Below are 20,788 nucleotides of genomic sequence, written 5' to 3'. Positions count from 1 at the left end.
CCACACCATGCCAGGCTACCACTGTGTACCCGAGCTCTAGTTCATGCTGCCCACGGTTTGAGCTGCCTGAAGCTGGTGACGGGTTCCCTTTAAATGCCCCAACCATGGAGCCGGCACGTCACCATGTCCACCTCTCCCACCATCTGCCCGCAGCAGCTTCTCTGTCCCAGCTCCAACATCAGCTGACAAAATAACGAGCAATTAAGAAGTAATAAAACTAATCTCTGCAAATCAGCCCCGACAAGACGAAACCAAACAGGTAACGTCAGGGCCGGACGTGACGTAGAAGAAAGCGAGCGTCCCACCGGAAGTGATGTCATTGTGAAAGTGCTCTATCACCACCCATTCTCTTGACGTCTCCACTTCCACGTATCTGTTGTGTGTGTCCCGGTGTGGTGTGCGGCTTCCCCGTGGGGAAGGAGGAGGAGGATCGGGGTCATGGCGGTGGTGTCCGGAGCGGGGGGCGGTGGAGCAGTGGCGCCCGGTAATGTGCGAGAGGGGGCCCGTGTAGCCGTGCTCTGCCTTCTCTGGTACTCGGTGAGCTCTGGCGGCAACGTGGTGAACAAGATCATCCTGAACGGCTTCCCCTACCCTGTGACTGTGTCCCTGTTCCACATCCTGGCTATCTGCTGCTTCCTCCCCCCGATGCTCCGTGCATGGGGGGTCCCGCACACCCAGCTGCCCGCCCGGTACTATCGCTGGTACATTATCCCGCTGGCGTTCGGAAAGTACTTCGCCTCAGTGTCCGCGCATTTCAGCATCTGGAAAGTGCCCGTGTCCTATGCGCACACTGGTGAGTAGTGCCTGCTGCCCCTGGTGGTACTGGCTGTGCGACCCTCTAGGACTGCATTACTGCTGCCCCTGGTGGTACTGGCTGTGCGACCCTCTAGGACTGCATTACTGCTGCCCCTGGTGGTACTGGCTGTGCGACCCTCTAGGACTGCATTACTGCTGCCCCTGGTAGTACTGGCTCTCTGACCCTCTAGGACTGCATTACTGCTGCCCCTGGTAGTACTGGCTCTCTGACCCTCTAGGACTGCATTACTGCTGCCCCTGGTAGTACTGGCTCTGTGACCCTCTAGGACTGCATTACTGCTGCCCCGGTAGTACTGGCTGTGCGACCCTCTAGGACTGCATTACTGCTGCCCCTGGTGGTACTGGCTGTGCGACCCTCTAGGACTGCATTACTGCTGCCCCTGGTAGTACTGGCTGTGCGACCCTCTAGGACTGCATTACTGCTGCCCCTGGTAGTACTGGCTGTGCGACCCTCTAGGACTGCATTACTGCTGCCCCTGGTAGTACTGGCTGTGCGACCCTCTAGGACTGCATTACTGCTGCCCCTGGTAGTACTGGCTGTGCGACCCTCTAGGACTGCATTACTGCTGCCCCTGGTAGTACTGGCTGTGCGACCCTCTAGGACTGCATTACTGCTGCCCCTGGTAGTACTGGCTGTGCGACCCTCTAGGACTGCATTACTGCTGCCCCTGGTAGTACTGCCTGTCCTGGCAGGGCGATGCTCTAGGACTGCATTAGTACTGCCCCTGGTAGTACTGCCTGTCCTGGCAGGGCGATGCTCTAGGACTGCATTAGTACTGCCTGTCCTGGCAGGTCGACCCTCTAGGACTGCATTATTCCTGCTGCCCCTGATAGTACTGGCTGTGTGACCCTCTAGGACTGCATTACTGCTGCCCCTGATAGTACTGGCTGTGTGACCCTCTAGGACTGCATTACTGCTGCCCCTGATAGTACTGGCTGTCCTGGCAGGTCGACCCTCTAGGACTGCGTTACTGCTGACCTATCGTATTTCAGCTCTCATTGTTTCCACTTGCTTGTTAGTGAGTGCTTAGTGATGTGATTTGGTTGCTAGGGAACTGACTCTTGTGTGCTGGGTCTGGGTAGGATGTGGGGTGCTTCCTGCTTGTATCAGAGTATGATAATTTACAGGACAAATTGTCATTTTACCACATAATGCGCTAGAACACAGGAAACTAATAGCCAAAGAATGGTGAAAAGAAAGGCGCCTCCATTGCTCTATAGGGTGTATAGTAAGAATGACCCAGCAGTGTCATTCTGTAGGCCAGGATAAATGGCAATACCAAACGTTTTTTTACTAGAATCTTACTTCACTAGTGTAAGTAACCTCAAGTGTGTGTACATTGGATATAAAGTCTACACACCCCTGTTAAAATGGCAGGTTTTTGTAATTTGACAAAAAATCATGCAAAGAAGTACAAATTCAGAACTTTTTCCACCTTGCCAACGATAATCTGATAATCTGTATAAATCCATTGGGAAACAAACTGAAATTGGTTTGAGGGGGGAAATCAAAATAACAAAAGTAAAATAGTGTTTGCATAAGTGTGAAAACCCTATTAATATTGGGGATATGGTTGTTTTCAGAATTAGCCAGTCACATTTAAACCCATGATAATTAGTCGTCAGTACATAGCTGCCATCATTTACAGTGATTCTGAATAACGTGTTATAAAGTTTAGCTGATCTTATAGGATTTTCTTGTCTTTTCCAACAAAGGCCATGACCCGTAAACAGCTAACAACACAGCAAAGGCATCTCATTGTTGAAAATGATTAGTCAGGAAAAGGGTACAAAAAAACTTCCAAGGCATTAGATAGATATACCATAGAACTCTGGAGACGTGACGTAAACTTGACACACCAATGACATTACCTAGAACAGTATGTAACTTAAAAATTGAACATATTAGAAGAAGGTTGGTTTTAAATGCTGCCAAGAGATTTAAGACAACATTAAATAAGAAGCTGCAGGAATTTCTGGCAACTACCAGATGTAACAGCAATCTCTTATATTCTATACATGTTTGGCCTGTAGAGTAACAAAAAAGGACTTAAAAAAAACCCAAACAAACAAAATGTCCAAACAAAATATCCAATCATGGCTATGCTTTGCCAAAACCTACATCAATTCTGCCAAAAGCATGTGGCCTTCATTCCAAAAGGTGTGTTTGGCAGAAAGTCAACACTGCACATCACCAAAAGAACACCATACCCTCAGTGAAACATACTGGAGGCAGTATAATGCATTGGGGATGGTTTTCTGCAATTAGAACTGGAATTTAGTCAATCGATCAATTTTTCATCAAAATCTTCAGGCCCCTGCTAAAAAGCTGAAGATTAATTTTACCTTTCAGCACAACAATGACCCCAAGCATAGGTTCAAATCAATAAAAGAATTGGCTTGCCAGAAGATCAGTATTGCAATGGCCCAGCTAGAGCCCAGACCTAAATCCAATAGTAAAATCTGAGAGTTGACCTGAAGACAGCTGTAAACAGGAGATGCCCTCAGACTGTCATATTTGGAGCTCTGGTTCAACGGAGAGTGGGCAAACCTTGCCAATTCTAGATGTGCCACGCTGACTTACTCCTGCCTAAAAAGACTGAATATTGTCAAATTCGAAGGGTACGTCAAAGTATTAGTTTAATGGTGTGCATATTTATGCAACCACATTATTTTAGTTTTTTCCATTAAAAGTTGAAAAAGTTCTGATATTCTGCTTCTTGGTGTGATTGTGTTTTTGTTTGTTTTTTTTTATTGGAGTGCATACAATATTTTGATTGGTTTTATTGCATTTTAGGGGGAGGTTCAGCATTTGTAATGCAGAAGTTTTCCTTTAATTTTAAAATGTATCCATTTTTAAGGTCTCCCATGCCTCCTTTCCACACAGCGGACTTGAAGCTGTGATCAGCTGCTTGTTCTGTATACTGCAGTACCACAGTAATTCAGTATATAGCAACAATTGTGTTCTTGGATGAAGCCTAGCTTGTGGCTGGACTCACAGGAGTGACAGCATGGCTACCATGGGGCATTAACAACTTCTGGCTTGGCTACCATGGTAGCTGTTCGGCACCTCACGATTGCACGGTCAGGATATCATGCTTTAAATGCTGTAAAAAGGCTCACAGTAACAATCTACCACGAAGCAGCAATGAAGACACAGCGGCCTTCAGTAGGCCGCCACGACAGCACAGTCAGCACCACTTATTAAAATGTGTGGAAGGGTAGTAAAGTTTAGGGGTAGGGAGTCGGTGGGTGATAGAAGGGCCCTCTTTCTGCAGCCACATAGATGTAGTATGTAAGGGTTACTGTAGTGATGAAAGTGCAACTGTATTACACAGCTGGCACCTGCTAGGTATGGTGCAGGTTTGGCTCCTGAGCCTATTCCATGCATCTGATGTATGTTTTTGTCTACTTCAGGGAGGATGAGTTAGTTTCTAGGAATACCTCTTCATCTGATCGCTGGGGGTTCAGAGTTTGGACATTTCCCACAGTCCTGTAGACTATGAATGGAGTAGAAGTTACTCATGTCCACCTATGTTCCATTCAAGAAGGGGCACCACCCGATTTTAAGGATCAGAGTTCCAGCGATCTGTTGGTTATCCTAAGAGTAGGGGATGGCTATAATTTCTGAAAATGGACCTTTTAATACATACCTGTTGTAGGTGACTTTTTAGAATAAGATGTCATGTTTGTACATGTGGAAAAACACTTATTTAACTTGTATCCTGCACTCGTCACTAGTTTTCCGATCTGCTTCTAATTGACTCTTGTCTCTGAGTTAGTGAATGGAGGCTAGCTGTTATATTTCCCATACATTGCACACACAAACTTGAGGCATTGCTGCTCTTCTGACTCTAACACCTGCTCAGAAGCAGCAGCAAAGAGGACATTATACAGCAGCGCTGTACAGTGTAGCTGTGAATCCAGCTCTGGGGTGATTGACACTTACTGCACTTAAAAGCTACACCACCATCTGTTGGCTAAGCAGAGTACAAAGTGACAGTCTGCCTTAGTTATTGGCACAGTCGGGGGTTCCTTGTGAACTTTGTTTTTCTGGGATTTAATGGAAACCCAGATGCACATTATGAATATGAACCTAGCCTTAGAGAGGTATTCTTAATGAGCCTCGGTACAGTGGCACACAGAGTTCCAGTTGGTTTATGTCAGGGGACTAGTGATGAGCGAACGTGCGCGGATAAGGTGTTATCAGAGCATGCTCCGGTGCGAAGTGTCTTCAACGTGCTCTAAAAAATGTTCTAGTCCCCTCCTCAGCATGTGTTGTGGCTGTTAGACAGCTGCAACACATGCATGTCTCCCTAACAAACAGCCAGTCCCTGCATGTGTTGTCACTATCGATCAGCCACGAGATATGCAGCCGATGGGACTCGCGCATATTATTCGAGCACGCCAAAGAAACTGTTAGCACCGGAGCATGCTCAGATAACACCTCAACCGGCCACGTTTGCTCATCACTACAGGACACGCGACTTTACTGCCTCTAGTCGTTGGGCGAAATCTTTGGAAAATGTAAAAAGTTCACGCTACCGGAATATTTTATCATGAAAGTAGGGCATTTAAGTAGAAGCATGCAATGGTAATTTCCTCATCTCTAACAATTTATTGAAATAAAAGCCAAACACAGTGGTGGATATACCCCAACCAAAAATGTCACTGTCTCTCAATAACTTGTCATGTGGCCTTCAGCATCCATTACAGCTTGACTACAACATCTCCCGCTGTGCACAAGTGGAGTTATTGTCTGCTGAGGCATAGCATCCCACTATTCTTGAAGGGTGGCCCTCGGGTCATTAAGTTTCTGGGGTACAGAGTTATAGGTTGCCGTCACACTAGCAGTATTTGGTCAGTATTTTCCATCAGTATTTGTAGCCAAAACCAGGAATGGAACAATCAGAGGAAAGTATAATAGAAACATATGCACCACTTCTGTATTATCACCCACTCCTGCTTTTGGCTTACAAATACTGATGTAAAATACTGACCAAATCCTGCTAGTGTGAATGTGGCCTAACCATTAATCTCCCTGTTGGAGAACAGCAAGCTGTGCATAAAGTACTGAAACATTGAACAGTTGGACATGTGTATTGAAAAGGTTAGTGTGCATTTTATATTCATCCTGAAATTTCCCCCGAAAGCCAAATATCTCTAGCGGGAAGCTCGTACCTCTCTGAGTATAAGAATCCTAGACTTGGTGGCTGGCTCTCAGTAGATCCCCTGCTGTAATTACCTGTTCACAGCAGAAGGTCCTACTTCAGTGTAGATTGACGTGCCAGCTCTTTCTCACTTCCCCGGTAATAATTACCGTAATCCATATGCTCAATGTGAGGGTGATATGTCCCCTCTCCGGAGTGGTCTTTATGGATTTTACTATTTTTCTCTAGAACAGTTCATACTTGTGACCCTCATGTATTCTTTACTTCGACAGCATCCATGTTTCCTGCATTACCCTATGCACAAGTCTGAATATGTTGGAGCAGTTCTGCATGTAGCAAACTCTCTGTAACTTCTTGTGCACCTGTAAGTTGGTAGTAAGCTTCCCACAAGGGGTTCGTTGGAAAATGTAGTGTTGGTTTAGTGGCTGTACAGTCCCAGGCTGACGACAGCCCTAAGCTGTTTGTTTAGTTAAGGAGGTAAGGTGCTATGATAACTGCGGCTGTACACACAGGCAGACTCCTCAGTGTGGCGGGGGACATTGCCGGAGCACCCACACATCTATGGCTATGGGGCATCTTCAGTTTGGGCAGGAGCCCTGCGTCTGGTCTGTGATTACACTATGACACATGGATGTGTGAATGCGGACTATGGCTATACTTTCATGTGGCAGATTTGTTGCAGAAAATTCTCCTCTTTTTAAATGAACGTACCTTGTGGAAACCCATGCGCTTGCCAACTTCCTTTATATGTATGGAGGGATTTTCAGTCCCAGAAATACCTGTAATTCTTCTGTGTGTGACTATCCATTTGGGGTCAGAACTACAATTTTGGAAACTTCTCACTATATGTACTATCCTAAGATTACAGCAGATGGCATGATGTCCGAAGCTTGGCGGGCCACCGGCAGAACGACTGCGAACCACAGCCGGGCAGTACTTGGCCAAGCCTTACCCTGTTTGGGAGTGTTTGATTTTTTTTTCCTTAAGTGGCAGGATTGCTTTCTAATTACTGATAGATTTCAGCTGGTGTCATGGCTTTCCATGGCTTTAGCAGCCCTCGTTCCTCATATGTTTAACCTCTTTCTGACCTCGGACGGGATAGTACGTCTGAGGTCAGAACCCCCACTTTGATGCAGGGCTCCGGCGGTGAGCCCGCATCAAAGCCGGGACATGTCAGCTGTTTTGAACAGCTGACATGTGCCCGTAATAGCGGCGGGTGAAATCGCGATTCACCCGCCGCTATTAACTAGTTAAATGCCGCTGTCAAACGCTGACAGCAGCATTTAACCTGCGCTTCTGGCCGGGCGGCCGGAAATGAGCGCATCGCTGACCCCCGTCACATGATCGGGGGTCAGTGATGCTTCTGCAGTGTAACCATAGAGGTCCTTGAGACCTCTATGGTTACTGATCCCGGATAGCTGTGAGCGCCACCCTGTGGTCGGCGCTCATAGCACACCTGCATTTCTGCTGCATAGCAGCGATCTGATGATTGCTGCTATGTAGCAGAGCCGATCGTGTTGTGCCTGCTTCTAGCCTCCCATGGAGGCTATTGAAGCATGGCAAAAGTAAAAAAAAATAAAAAAAAAAATATAAAAGTTTAAATCACCCCCCTTTCGCCCCATTCAAAATAAATCAATAAAAAAAAAAATCAAACCTACACATATTTTGTATCGCCGCGTTCAGATTCGCCCGATCTATCAATAAAAAAAAGATTAACTTGATGGCTAAACGGCGTAGCGAGGAAAAAAATTAGAAATGCCAGAATTACGTTTTTTGGTCGCCACGACATTGCATTAAAATGCAATAACGGGCGATCAAAAGAACATATCTGCACCGAAATGGTATCATTAAAAATGCCAGCTCGGCACACAAAAAATAAGCCCTCACCTGACTCCAGATCATGAAAAATGGAGACGCTACAGGTATCGGAAAATGGCGCATTTTTTTTTTTTTTTTTTTTTTTTTTTTTTTTTAGCAAAGTTTGAATTTTTTTTTCACCACTTAGATAAAAAATAACCTACCATGTTAGGTGCCTATGAGCTCGTAATGACCTGGAGAATCATTGTGGCAGGTCAGTTTTAGCATTTAGTGAACCTAGCAAAAAAGCCAAGCAAAAAACAAGTGTGGGATTGCACTTTTGCAATTTCACCACACTTGGAATTTTTTCCCCGATTTGTAGTACATGACATGCTAAAACCAATGATGTCGTTCAAAAGTACAACTCGTCCCGCAAAAAATAAGCCCTCACATGGCCAAATTAACGGAAAAATAAAAAAGTTATGGCTCTGGGAAGGGGGGAGTGAAAAACGAACACGGAAAAATGGATAATCCCAAGGTCATGAAGGGGATAATACTTTTTCCTGTGTCATTCTCATTATTACACATAATTTATGGACATCTATGGTATGATCTCTTTACCGGTGAGGATTGGATGGGTTGTTACTGACATCTGGTGAGAATTTCATGTCAATAGCACCTTTAGAAATATATTTAACTTAGAAAATTGGTGACCTGTTCAATAGTTCTTTCATCCCCTGTATGTGTACTTGGCTTTAAAGGGGTTGTCCGGTCCAAACAGATAGGCCTGTAGTCACACTATACGTCAGTTTCAGACCCAGGACCGGTGGGTATGTATGTATTATACATACTCCCGACCAGGGAGTTTGGCCTCCCTCTCCATACACTTATATGGATCTATGGAGTGAGGCTGCATCACTAGACTGGGTGCAGCCTCGCTCCATACAAGTTTATGGAGCAAGGCCAAGCCCAGTGGGAGTTTGTATAAGGCTGGCGTCACACTCGGCGTAAGACAATACGGTCCGTATTTTACGGCCGTAATACGGAGAAATGTTCCCAAAATAGTGATCTGTAGTCAGGGTGTGTCAGTGTATTTTGCGCATGGCATCCTCCGTATGTAATCCGTATGGCATCCGTACTGCGATATTTTCTCGCAGGCTTGCAAAACCGACATCTAATGGATTTATGTGCTCAAATGTTCGGGAAAACATATATACAGTGTGTGTGTGTATGTGTATGTATGTGTATATATATATATATATATATATATATATATATATATATATATATATATATATATATATATATATATATATATATATATATATATATATATATATATATATATATATATATATATATATATATATATATATATATATATATATATTTATATATATATATATAGTCTGTATTTATATTTACTACAGCGCGATATCTGTGACAAGCCGGTAATTCAATTGCCGGCTTTTCATTTCTCCTTCCCAAACCCGACAGGATATGAGACATGGTTTACATACAGTAAACCATCTCATATCCCCTTTTCTTGCATATTCCACACTACTAATGTTAGTAGTGTGTATGTGCAAAATTTTGGCGCTGTAGCTGCTAAAATAAAGGGTTAAATGGCGGAAAAAATTGGCGTGGGCTCCCGCGCAATTTTCTCCGCCAGAGTGGTAAAGCCAGTGATTGAGGGCAGATATTAATAGCCTAGAGAAGGTCCATGGTTATTGGCCCCCCCGTGGCTAAAAACATCTGCCCCCAGCCACCCCAGAAAAGGCACATCTGGAAGATGCGCCTGTTCTGGCACTTGGCCACTCTCTTCCCATTCCCGTGTAGCGGTGGGATATGGGGTAATGTAGGGTTAATGTCACCTTGTTATTGTAAGGTGACATTAAGCCAGATTAATAATGGAGAGGCGTCAAATATGTCACCTATCCATTATTAATCCAATTGTTTGAAAGGGTTAAAAAACACACACACGGACCAGCTGCGATTTTGTACGGCCGTAGAACGCCGTATATTACGGATCCGTAATATACGGCTGATAGGACGAGACCCATTGAGAAGCATTGTGCCGTATGTTATGCGAGTTTTACGCACGTAGTTTCTGCGCTCTTACGTCCGTAAAACTCGCATGTGTGACGGCGGCCTAACTCATACATACCCTCCAGTCCTGGGTCTGATACCGGCGAATCCTCAGTGCTCACTGCCTGCACTGGGGGGAATCATAAGTCTGCAGTCACACAAACTGTTTGCAGACTTATCAGTTTGGACTGGACAACCCGTTTAATAGGCCTTTAAGGACTGACCGCAGTTTCAGGGAAGTAGTAGTGTACTGCACCATGAGGTCTGCATCCTGGAACGCTAATTTCCACATCCGGCAACCTGTTTGACCGTCCAGATAAGTTTCTTAATTTTCTTGTTCAGAAGCCTGTGCTACTTCTGGTATGTTAATGCTAAATGGGACTGTATAATGATACATTAGCTTTAGGTCACTGGCCCATAAACTGCTTTCTTACTGATGTTTGCGGAGGTGTTAATCAGAAGGATTTCCTGCCATTCTCCTAGTGGATACCACTGTATTGGCCGGCTATGCCGCTTAAAGCATCACATGGTAGCGAAACATATACTGCGTAGTATACAATCTTACTGGATTCTGTACATATTACCAGACCAACACTTTTGGCCTTTGTCAAGCGAGTGGCGGCTATGGATATGCTTACCTGGGATGTGCAGCACCCTCTGTGAATCCATCTTTGCAGAGTTCAGTTGCTCCACAGTCCTGATGACTTCTATTTGCTGCTGCTGCTACAATTGCTCATAAGTCTCCTTTGTTATAAATCTGTTCGGAGAAGGACTGTAGGAAATGACTGCATTCCTGGGTGCAGCGTCTGGGACGCCTGCCTCCCACTTTCCTCTGACCGTTGTGTATACAGGCCACGACTAGTGGTGCCGGGTGCTGTGCACTGTGTATACAGGCCACGACTAGTGGTGCCGGGTGCTGTGCACTGTGTATACAGGCCACGACTAGTGGTGCCGGGTGCTGTGCACTGTGTATACAGGCCACGACTAGTGGTGCCGGGTGCTGTGCACTGTGTATACAGGCCACGACTAGTGGTGCCGGGTGCTGTGCACTGTTTATACAGGCCACGACTAGTGGTGCCGGGTGCTGTGCACTGTGGATACAGGCCACGACTAGTGGTGCCGGGTGCTGTGCACTGTGGATACAGGCCACGACTAGTGGTGCCGGGTGCTGTGCACTGTGGATACAGGCCACGACTAGTGGTGCCGGGTGCTGTGCACTGTGGATACAGGCCACGACTAGTGGTGCCGGGTGCTGTGCACTGTGGATACAGGCCACGACTAGTGGTGCCCGGGTGCTGTGCACTGTGGATACAGGCCACGACTAGTGGTGCCGGGTGCTGTGCACTGTGGATACAGGCCACGACTAGTGGTGCCGGGTGCTGTGCACTGTGGATACAGGCCACGACTAGTGGTGCCGGGTGCTGTGCACTGTGTATACAGGCCACGACTAGTGGTGCCGGGTGCTGTGCACGGTTTATACAGGCCACGACTAGTGGTGCCGGGTGCTGTGCACGGTTTATACAGGCCACGACTAGTGGTGCCGGGTGCTGTGCACTGTGGATACAGGCCACGACTAGTGGTGCCGGGTGCTGTGCACTGTGGATACAGGCCACGACTAGTGGTGCCGGGTGCTGTGCACTGTGGATACAGGCCACGACTAGTGGTGCCGGGTGCTGTGCACTGTGGATACAGGCCACGACTAGTGGTGCCGGGTGCTGTGCACTGTGGATACAGGCCACGACTAGTGGTGCCGGGTGCTGTGCACTGTGGATACAGGCCACGACTAGTGGTGCCGGGTGCTGTGCACTGTGGATACAGGCCACCTTTCCCACACACTGTCACTTTCCCGCACCAGTAGTTTCATGCACAACCAGTGAGTTCCATTGGTCAGTGTGCTCACCATCGCAATTATAAGCAGTGTAATAATGCTAAGGCTACGTGCACACGTAGGAAAAGTGGTGCAGAATTTTCTGCACAAAATCCGCATCTCCTGGCAGAATCCCCAGCTGCGTGTTTTTTTGTTTTTTTTTTTGCTGATTTTGTGTGGATTTGCCGCGGAATTGATGCGGATTTTGTGCGTTTTTTCAGCAGTTTTTTGCCACTGCGGATTTTTAACATGGAGGGGTGCAGAAATGCTGCGGATCCGCACAAAAGTGACATGCACTTCCTTTAAATCCGCAGCAATTCCGCACTGATTTTTTCCGCACTATGTGCACAGCTTTTTTTTTTTTTTTTTTTTACATTGAATTACATTGTACTGTACATCAGTGTGGATCTGCAGCGTTTCTGCGTGGAAAAATACGCTGTGGATCCGCACGAAATCCGCATCGTGTGCACATAGCCTAAAGCTGGTCATGAATGTGTGATAAATGTGTCAGGGACTGTTAACCCCTTCACGACACTTGAAGTATAAATGTCATAGAAGGGATGGACTTCCCCAATGAAGTATATATACACGTCATGGCGATCGCATGCATACAGCTCTGTAAGTGTAGTGCTTTATAACCACGATCAGACTGCTGACTCTGAAAGTCCCATGGAGGATATGTTTTTTTTTTTTTTTTTTTAAATAATCACAAAATGATAAAATAAAAATATATTTTACCCATAAATATTTTTATGTAAGAAAAGTACACATTTGGTATCGAGGTGTCCAAAACAAACCGACCCTTAAAACTGTCACTAGTTAACCCCTTCAGTGGACACAGTAAAAAAAAAAAAAAAAAAAAAAAAGGCAACAAGCTATGCTTTTATCATCATACTGCCAAATAAAAAGTTGAATAAAACACAATTAAAAGGCAACTAAGTAAAAAATGGAATCTCTGAAAACTCCATCTTGTCCCGCAAAACACAAGCCGCCATACAGCTCCATCAGCGGAAAAATAAAACCTATAGCTCTCAGAATAAAGCGATGCCAAAATAATAATTTTTTTAAAAAGTTTTGTGTAAACCCACCAAAACATATGAATGTGTTATAGCTGTAACCGTACTGACTCGACGAGCAAAGCTGCCTTACCAATTTTACCACACACAGAATGAATGACATACAAAATAGAATTCCTGTAATGCTGGTTTTTGTTCATTCTGACTAGAAAGTGATCAAAAAACATTGTTAACCAAAAAGGGAACCACTAAAAAAATGCGACCACTCGTCCTGCAAAAAAAGCCTTCATATGACTGTCTGCAGAAATAATAAACCAAAAATAATAATAATAATATTGCTTTCAAAATAAGGTGATACACATTTTTTTTTTTTTTTTACAAAAAAAGCATCTTTTTGTGTGAGAGCAGCCAAACATAAAAAAAATAAATCTGGTATCTCTGTAATCGCACCGACCTGAAGAATAACGTTGCCTAATCACTTATACCGCACGAGGAACAGCGTAAAAAATAAATAAAAACAGTTCTTGACATTCTGTTTTATTTACGGTATTCTTCCTTCCAAAGATCGCAGTGAGTCTCGGCTCACATTTATCCTGCGCACTGTGTTGAGCACTTACACCGGGGTTTCCATGTAAATCCCTGAAATACGTGATTCAGAAGGAATCCCCAACTGAAGATTCCCTGTAATGAGGCAGATAGAGGCACTGCAGACACTGTGTGGCTTGTGATCCAGCGACATCCATCTTTTTAATCTTGCATAAAAGCATGCTCCACAACAGTTTTATGAATCTTTTAATGGGACAACACTAAACAGAGACCAGACTGTGTCCAGAGTAACTCGTCTGGCTCATTATAGTGAATGGATCAGTCAGGTGTATCATCCTGAGATATAGATGGAAGGTCTAATGTAAGTGCTCAGTGTAGCGCACAGGATAAATATGATCCCAAAGTTCTATGTAAAATGTTCCCAATAAAAGCTTCAACTTAATCCACAAAAAAAGCAAGTCTCCACTCAGGTCTGTCAGCTGTTAATGGAAATATAGGGAGCTTCCACGTTACTGGTAACACAAAGGCTCTAGAAAAGCTAAATGGCTCCTCACCCGCCAAAAGAAATTCAGCAAATTCTCCGCTCCCAAATCCAAATGCCCCCCTCCCTTCTGAGTCCCAGCGTGCCTAAGCCACATGTTTGGTATTTCTGAAGCGATGAGAGCCCGCCTAACTTACGGATGTGTGTCTCCAGAACCATGAGCTGGGCACTAGAAGGTCCCGGGCACTACAATAGCAGATTTGCAATTTTCACTATGCAACTTCCATTGCTGCTTGTTTCTGTAAAACACCCATGGAGTCAAAATCGTCACTACACCTGTAGATAAAATCCCAAAGGGGTATAATTTCCACTTGAGGGGGGATTCTGCTCTTCTAGCAATTAGGGGCTCTGTATATGGAGTCTGCAAACTATTCTAGAAAAATCTGTGCTCCGGGAGGCAAATAGCGCTCCGTCCCTCCCGAGTCTCTCCGTATGGCTAAGCAGTACTGTACTGCCACATATAGGGTATTGCCTTGTGGGTTAACCCTTTACTGACATCGGACGGGATAGTACGTCCGATGTCAGCTCCCCTGCTTTGATGCAGGGCTCCGCGGTGAGCCCGCATCAAAGCCGGGACATGTCAGCTGTTTTGAACAGCTGACATGTGCCCGCAATAGCGGCAGGTGAAATTGCGATTCACCCGCAGCTATTAACTAGTTAAATGCCGCTGTCAAACGCAGACAGCGGCATTTAACTACCGCATCCGGCCGGGCGGCCGGAAATGACGTCATCGCCGACCCCCGTCACAAGTCGGCGATGCTTCTGCATCCTTGAGACCTCTATGGTTACTGATCGCCGGTAGCTGTGAGCGCCACCCTGTGGTCGGCGCTCACAGCACACCTGATTTTCTGCTGCATAGCAGCGAACAGCAGATCGCTGCTATGTAGCAGAGGCGATCGTGCTGTGCCTGCTTCTAGCCTCCCATGGAGGCTATTGAAGCATGGCAAAAGTTTTTAAAAAAAAAAAATTAAAAAAAATGTGAAAAAAATAAAAGTTTAAATCACCCCCCTTTCGCCCCAATCAAAATAAATCAATAAAAAATCAAATCTACACATTTGGTATCGCCACGTTCAGAATCGCCTGATCTATCAATAGAAAAAAGCATTAACCTGATCGCTAAACGGCGTACGGATAAAAAAAATCGAAACGCCAGAATTACGTTTTTTTGGTCGCCGCGACATTGTATTAAAATGCAATAACGGGTGATCAAAAGAACGTATCTGCACCGAATTGGAATCATTAAAAACGCCAGCTCGGCATGCAAAAAATAAGCCCTCAACCGACCCCAGATCATGAAAAATGGAGACGCTACGAGTATCGGAAACTGGTGCAAATTTTTTTTTTTTTTTTTTTTTTTTTAGCAAAGTTTGGAATTTTTTTTCACCACTTAAGGTAAAAAATAACCTAGTCATGTTAGGTGTCTATGAACTCGTAATGACCTGGAGAATCATAATGGCAGGTCAGTTTTAGCATTTAGTGAACCTAGCAAAAAAGCCAAGCAAAAAACAAGTGTGGGATTGCACTTTTTTTTGCAATTTCACCGCAATTGGAATTTTTTTTTCCGTTTTCAAGTACACGACATGGTAAAACCAATGATGTCATTCAAAAGTACAACTCGTCCCGCAAAAAATAAGCCCTCACATGGCCAAATTGACGGAAAAATAAAAAAGTTATGGCTCTGGGAAGGAGGGGAGTGAAAAACGAACACTGAAAAACGAAAAATCCCACGGTCATGAAGGGGTTAAAGGGGTTGAAGAGGTTAAAGAGTAACTGCTAACCATTTAAATGTTTTTTTTTTCTTAAATTAATAGTACATAAAGATATATTACAAAGCTTCTTATTTTCTTATTGGGGAGATCTGCTTCTTTCATGCTATGTTCCATTGAGGATTTGATGCTGTGTATTTAAAAAAAAAAAAAAAAAATCCAAGTAACCTAGCGTGTGTTGCATATAGGTGCAGAAATTCTGCAACATGAAAAGCTCATTCTGGGAACGTAGGCTTACATTCTGGAGTGAGGATTTACATTCAAAATTCTCAATCCTGAGCACAGACGTTCCCACTACTTAGATAGGAGATGCTGGGCCCCGCTGCTCTACATAGACTATCAGCAGTAACGGCCATCTCCTAGCTCGGTAAGGTAAATATGTCTTCACCGATTTAGTTATTAAACCTGATCACGGAGAATTTTGAAAATTACTGACCAGTCCTGGCAGGAGAAACAGATTTCCCTGGTAACATCTATTATTACAAAGTTCTATATTTTCACGTGTACTACTGATTTATGAAATAAAAATGTAAATGATGGTTACACTGTAAATACCTGGGGACAGAAGGCCTGAACAGCTTTCCAATGATCAAAACTGTCTTGGTAATCAAAAAAAAACCAAAAGTTTTCAACTGTTTCACATTCAGGGTGTCAGTCTATGTATAGCTGGCTGTAGGCTGGGGCTACATAGTGACATTTGGTTGTATGCCAGAATGTTCATGCTGCATGTCTGAGTGTTTCCATTTCTCTTGAGGGAAAAATCTAGACAGCAGGGTTCTCCGTACCAGCGCCTAATGTTGTCGCGAACACTATTGACCTTCGGATTATACCCCATATCTGATCTGGTTGATAGCGTTATTTTACATGACAGGTTACATTTAAGATGTAAATGAGCTGTTCAAATCTATGGGCCTGACACTGATCTGCATAAGAATCTGCCTCCAGAGATTATTATATATGAAGGGGGGGGGGGTTTCCCGGTGTGATGTGTAATGGATACTGGTTGCGATGTGTCATGGATACCGGTGCGATGTGTAATGGCCATGCTCTGCCCTCCTGATCTCCCTGCAGGGCTGTGTGTGATTATAACTGACACATCTGCAGGTTCCTTTCAGCTTCTATCTCACAGGCAGACAGTGGTGCAATATTGTTACAATACAGCAGAGCTGTGAGAGCTGAAGCTGCTAACGTGTTTGTAAGGAGATAGTTAAGTTCAAATGTTCTGTGTTGGGTACATGTCTCACATTGGTAATACTTCCTTTTATATAAAAATAATCTTTGGAGGCAGATTCTCATGCAGATCAGTGCTCAGGCCATAGATCTGAACAGCTCATGTACATGTCAGGAAACAAAAATGTGGATTTATTCAGTCGCCATGACAGCACCACAAGAGAGGGGATCCGCCCTTCAGGGACAGGAAACCTACAGAAATAAAAGGGCGGCACCTCTCTCCCTCGTCAGTTGGTTTCCTGTCCCTGACAGGCGAAACTCTTCAGGCAGACCTTGTGAAGAAGGTTGAAGAAAGAAGACTACCCAGTTTTGGTGGTCCGACGAAGGTAGCGGGAGGGCCCCTACCTCGGAATGTCCAGGACGCAGGAAGCACCACACAGCAGGGGGACTGTCTTGTGTAGGTGTCAGCAGAGGGAAGCAGCCTTCAAAACGGCTTGCTTCCTAAATGACCCTTCGCCGCAGGTACCCGGTAAGTATGTGGTGCGTGCTCCTGGGGCCGTGTCTGGCGGGCCTTTCCTGGTCCGGTTGTGTCCTGCGGAGGTAAGCGCTTCGGTTCGAACGGCGGCCGGCGTGTCCGGGTGTCTGAGGAGGCGCCGCAATCGCGACCGGAAGGGGCGTTCCCTGGCGAGGCCGGCGGCGCATCCTGATGAAGCAGCCAGCGGCGCAGTCTGATGACACGACCGGGCATGCGCGGTGGAGCCGCACCGGAATCGTGGAGTATCCCTCTGGATGGACAGCGGAAGCAGGTGCGGCACGGCCTGGGGGGGGCCCATTGTCAGCTGGGGGCGTGACCTCGGAAGGGGGAAGCCAGTCCTCACGTTGGTGCCGGGCAGGTCACATGGAGATCCTGCTGACCCCCATGCGGGGGAGGTACTGTTGGGGGCATATTTAAGGAAGGATATGGAAGCTGCTCAGTGTCTCAGACCCATTTACTCAAATGGAGTCGCCGGAGCAAGAAGCACCGCAGCTTGAGAAGCGGCAGCAGCCTCAGGCCATTGAAGAGACCCATGCTATCTCCCAGCGGCGATCTAGTGGCAGTAGTCGCGCTGGTGGAGCCAAAAGTGTTCAGAAGTCCTCAGGCCTTAAAACATCACTGGCCAGGAGGGACCCCCCACTAACTACAGTACCATGAACCACGCATCTGGGTAAGTGATCTACGTGAAAGTTCACTTAATGATCCTCTGCCCCTCTTTATGTTCCCTCTCTCCTTATTAGGGGAGAAAATGTTCCACCAAGGCCAAACACAGGGAGTGTGGCGAATGTGGGGAACCACTCCCGGATAATTAAAGGGCCACTGTCACCCCCCTCCAGCCGTTCTAAACTAAAAGAGCCACCTTGTGCAGCAGTAATGCTGCATTCTAACAAGGTGGCTCTTTTAGTTTTAGGTTCAAGTATACCCCAAATAAAGCGTTTTTATACTTCGCCACAATTCCTGTCTCTAGCCAGGTAGGCGGGTCCTCACTCCCCAGCTTGACCAGCTCCTCTGCCGTCACTCCAATCTTCCTGCGCTTTTGGCGCCGCCCCCTCAGCGCTGTTATCGTTTCAAAACCAGCGCCTGCGCTGTGTACTGGTGTCCTGCGCAGGCGCACTGAGCTCTGGCCATCTGACATCACAGCCAGGCTTGCAGACTGCGCCTGTGCGGCCGCCCTGCTTGTGAATCCCAGCCCCGCACTCTGCATAATGCATAACACAGTGCGGGGCGGGGATTCCAAAGGTGGCTGGCCGCAATGCAGGCGCAGTGTGCAATCCTGGCTGGGACGTCAGATGGCCAGAGCTTACTGCGTCTGCGCAGGACACCAGTACACAGCGCAGGCGCCGGTTTTGAAACGATAACAGCGCTGAGGGGGCGGCGCCGAAAGCGCAGGAAGATTGGAGTGACGGCAGAGGAGCTGGTCAAGCTGGGGAGTGAGGACCCGCCTCCCTGGCTAGAGACAGGAATTGTGGCTAAGTATAAAAACGCTTTATTTGGGGTATACTTGAACCTAAAACTAAAAGAGCCACCTTGTTAGAATGCAGCATTACTGCTGCACAAGGTGGCTCTTTTAGTTTATAACGGCTGGAGGGGGGTGACAGTGGCCCTTTAAGAGAAAAGGTTGTGCAAGCCTTGCATACAACGTTTAATAATTCAGAAACAGGAGGGGGGGGGGAGGGGAAAGGGTTGGAGCTTGACACGCCGAAACATACATCTAGGAGCCGTTGCAAATGAATATAACCGGTGGGTGCCGTACCTGCTGGTGATTAACAGCTGATGTAGAAGAGAAGAGAAGTGGAAATTCCCAGCACGTCCATCCAGTATGAGTAAAATAGCCAAAATTTATTAGAACATTTTAAAAAACAATTTTAAAAAGAGAGAAACTCTCTTTGCCTGACGCGTTTCTGGCGCACCACAGCGCCCTTAGTCATTAAACAACGTTTAATAGAGGAAGAGGCCCTTGACCTACGTCTACCTTAAGAGATATGGTTAGACGGGAAATCAGAAGTTCTATTAAATCCCAAAAGTCAGATTCTAAAAAGGGGAAAAAAATTAGATCCCCAATGTCGGACTTTAGTTCAAATTCGGGCGAGCTAAGCTCAGATTCCTCTCAATCTTCCTCTTCATCCATGGACGCTGAGTCGGGACACTCCTGCTTACCACTAGTTAGAATTAATCGGCTGGTTAAAGCAGTGAATAATACAGAAGAGCCCAAGTTGGAGTGCTCCATGCAGGACATAATGTTTAAGGGGTTAGATAAAAAATCCCGTAGATCTTTTCCGGTGATTGATAAAATAAAAGCTTTAATTACAAGGGAGTGGAAGAAACCGGAAAGGATCACTTCCACCGGCATTTAAGAGGAGGTATCCATTCGAGGAAGAAGCTTCATCCTCATGGGATAAAGCTCCGAAGCTAGACGCGGCAGTAGCCAAAGAGTGTAAAAAGACATCGCTACCGTTTGAGGATCTAGGCAATCTAAAAGACCCGTTAGACAGAAAGGCTGACGTTTTTCTTAAGGGTTCTTGGGAAATGGCGGCGGGATCTCTGAGACCAGCAATTGCGGCTACTTGTACAGCACGGTCGCTAATGGTGTGGCTTGACCGCCTGGAAGGTCAACTTAAAAACAAAGTTCCTAGAAATGAGATCTTAGCCTCCCTTCCTATAATTCAAGAAGCAGCAGCTTTTCTTTCAGACGCTTTGGCAGATTCGGTGAAATTGTCAGCCAGATCTTCAGCCCTGTCCAATGCGGCCCGCAGGGCTTTATGGATAAAATGTTGGCCAGGAGATTTACAAGCCAGATCAAAATTGTGTGGCATTCCCTGTGAGGGGGTGCACTTGTTTGGACCAGTACTGGATGAGCTGTTAGAAAAAGCAGGCGATAGTTTTTTATTATTTCCCTTTCTAGGAAGACCCTCATACAGATGGGAATACAATAAAAGATGGTTGAACCGCAAAAGATCAAGCAGAGACAGATCCAGATATGACAGTAACAGGAAAAGAGGTAGAGGATATATGTTTAACACCTCTCGGGACTATAAAAAGCCTCAATGACTGCTGGACCAGGTGGGGGGGGGGAAGACTTTCAGCCTTCTACCCTGCCTGGTTGAAGATTTCCAATAGCCCATGGGTCCTCAGTATTATTGCAGCTGGTCTAAGGTTTGAGTTCCAACGGTTTCCTCAAGATAAATTTTGTCTAACACCTGTACGTTCTTCCTCTGCAGGACAATTAGCACTGGAATCGGAAGTCCAGGAACTTCAGCAAAAAGGAGTACTGGTTAATGTACCAACAATACAGAGAGGTAAGGGGTTTTATTCCCCCCTCTTCCTGATTAAAAAACCTTATGGGTCCTTCCGTACCATCATTAATTTAAAAGGCCTTAATAAACTTCTCCTGGTTCCTTCCTTCAAGATGGAGTCTGTAAAGACGGCAATAAAGCTTATGTTTAACAATTGCTTCATACTTGTCTTAGATTTGAGA

The 20,788-nt window shown here is 45.7% G+C and overlaps 1 protein-coding gene across 2 annotated transcripts in view; it reads left to right on the top strand.

Moving 5' to 3' along the window:
* Positions 1–242: 242 nt before the first annotated feature.
* The window catches only part of SLC35E1 (solute carrier family 35 member E1), a 56,643-nt gene continuing 36,097 nt past the window's right edge, over positions 243–20,788 (top strand). The window contains exon 1 of one of the 2 annotated variants that reach the window (XM_077253039.1): positions 243–793. In XM_077253039.1, the coding sequence (XP_077109154.1) occupies positions 439–793 (355 nt within the window). In that variant the 5' untranslated portion in view covers positions 243–438. The remainder of the gene's footprint in view (positions 794–20,788) is intronic. The other variant, XM_077253056.1, reaches the window with a different exon arrangement.

This window comes from Ranitomeya variabilis, chromosome 1 (genome assembly GCF_051348905.1).
Source record: "Ranitomeya variabilis isolate aRanVar5 chromosome 1, aRanVar5.hap1, whole genome shotgun sequence".
NCBI lineage: Eukaryota > Metazoa > Chordata > Amphibia > Anura > Dendrobatidae > Ranitomeya > Ranitomeya variabilis.
This window is presented reverse-complemented; position numbering and strand designations above follow the sequence as displayed.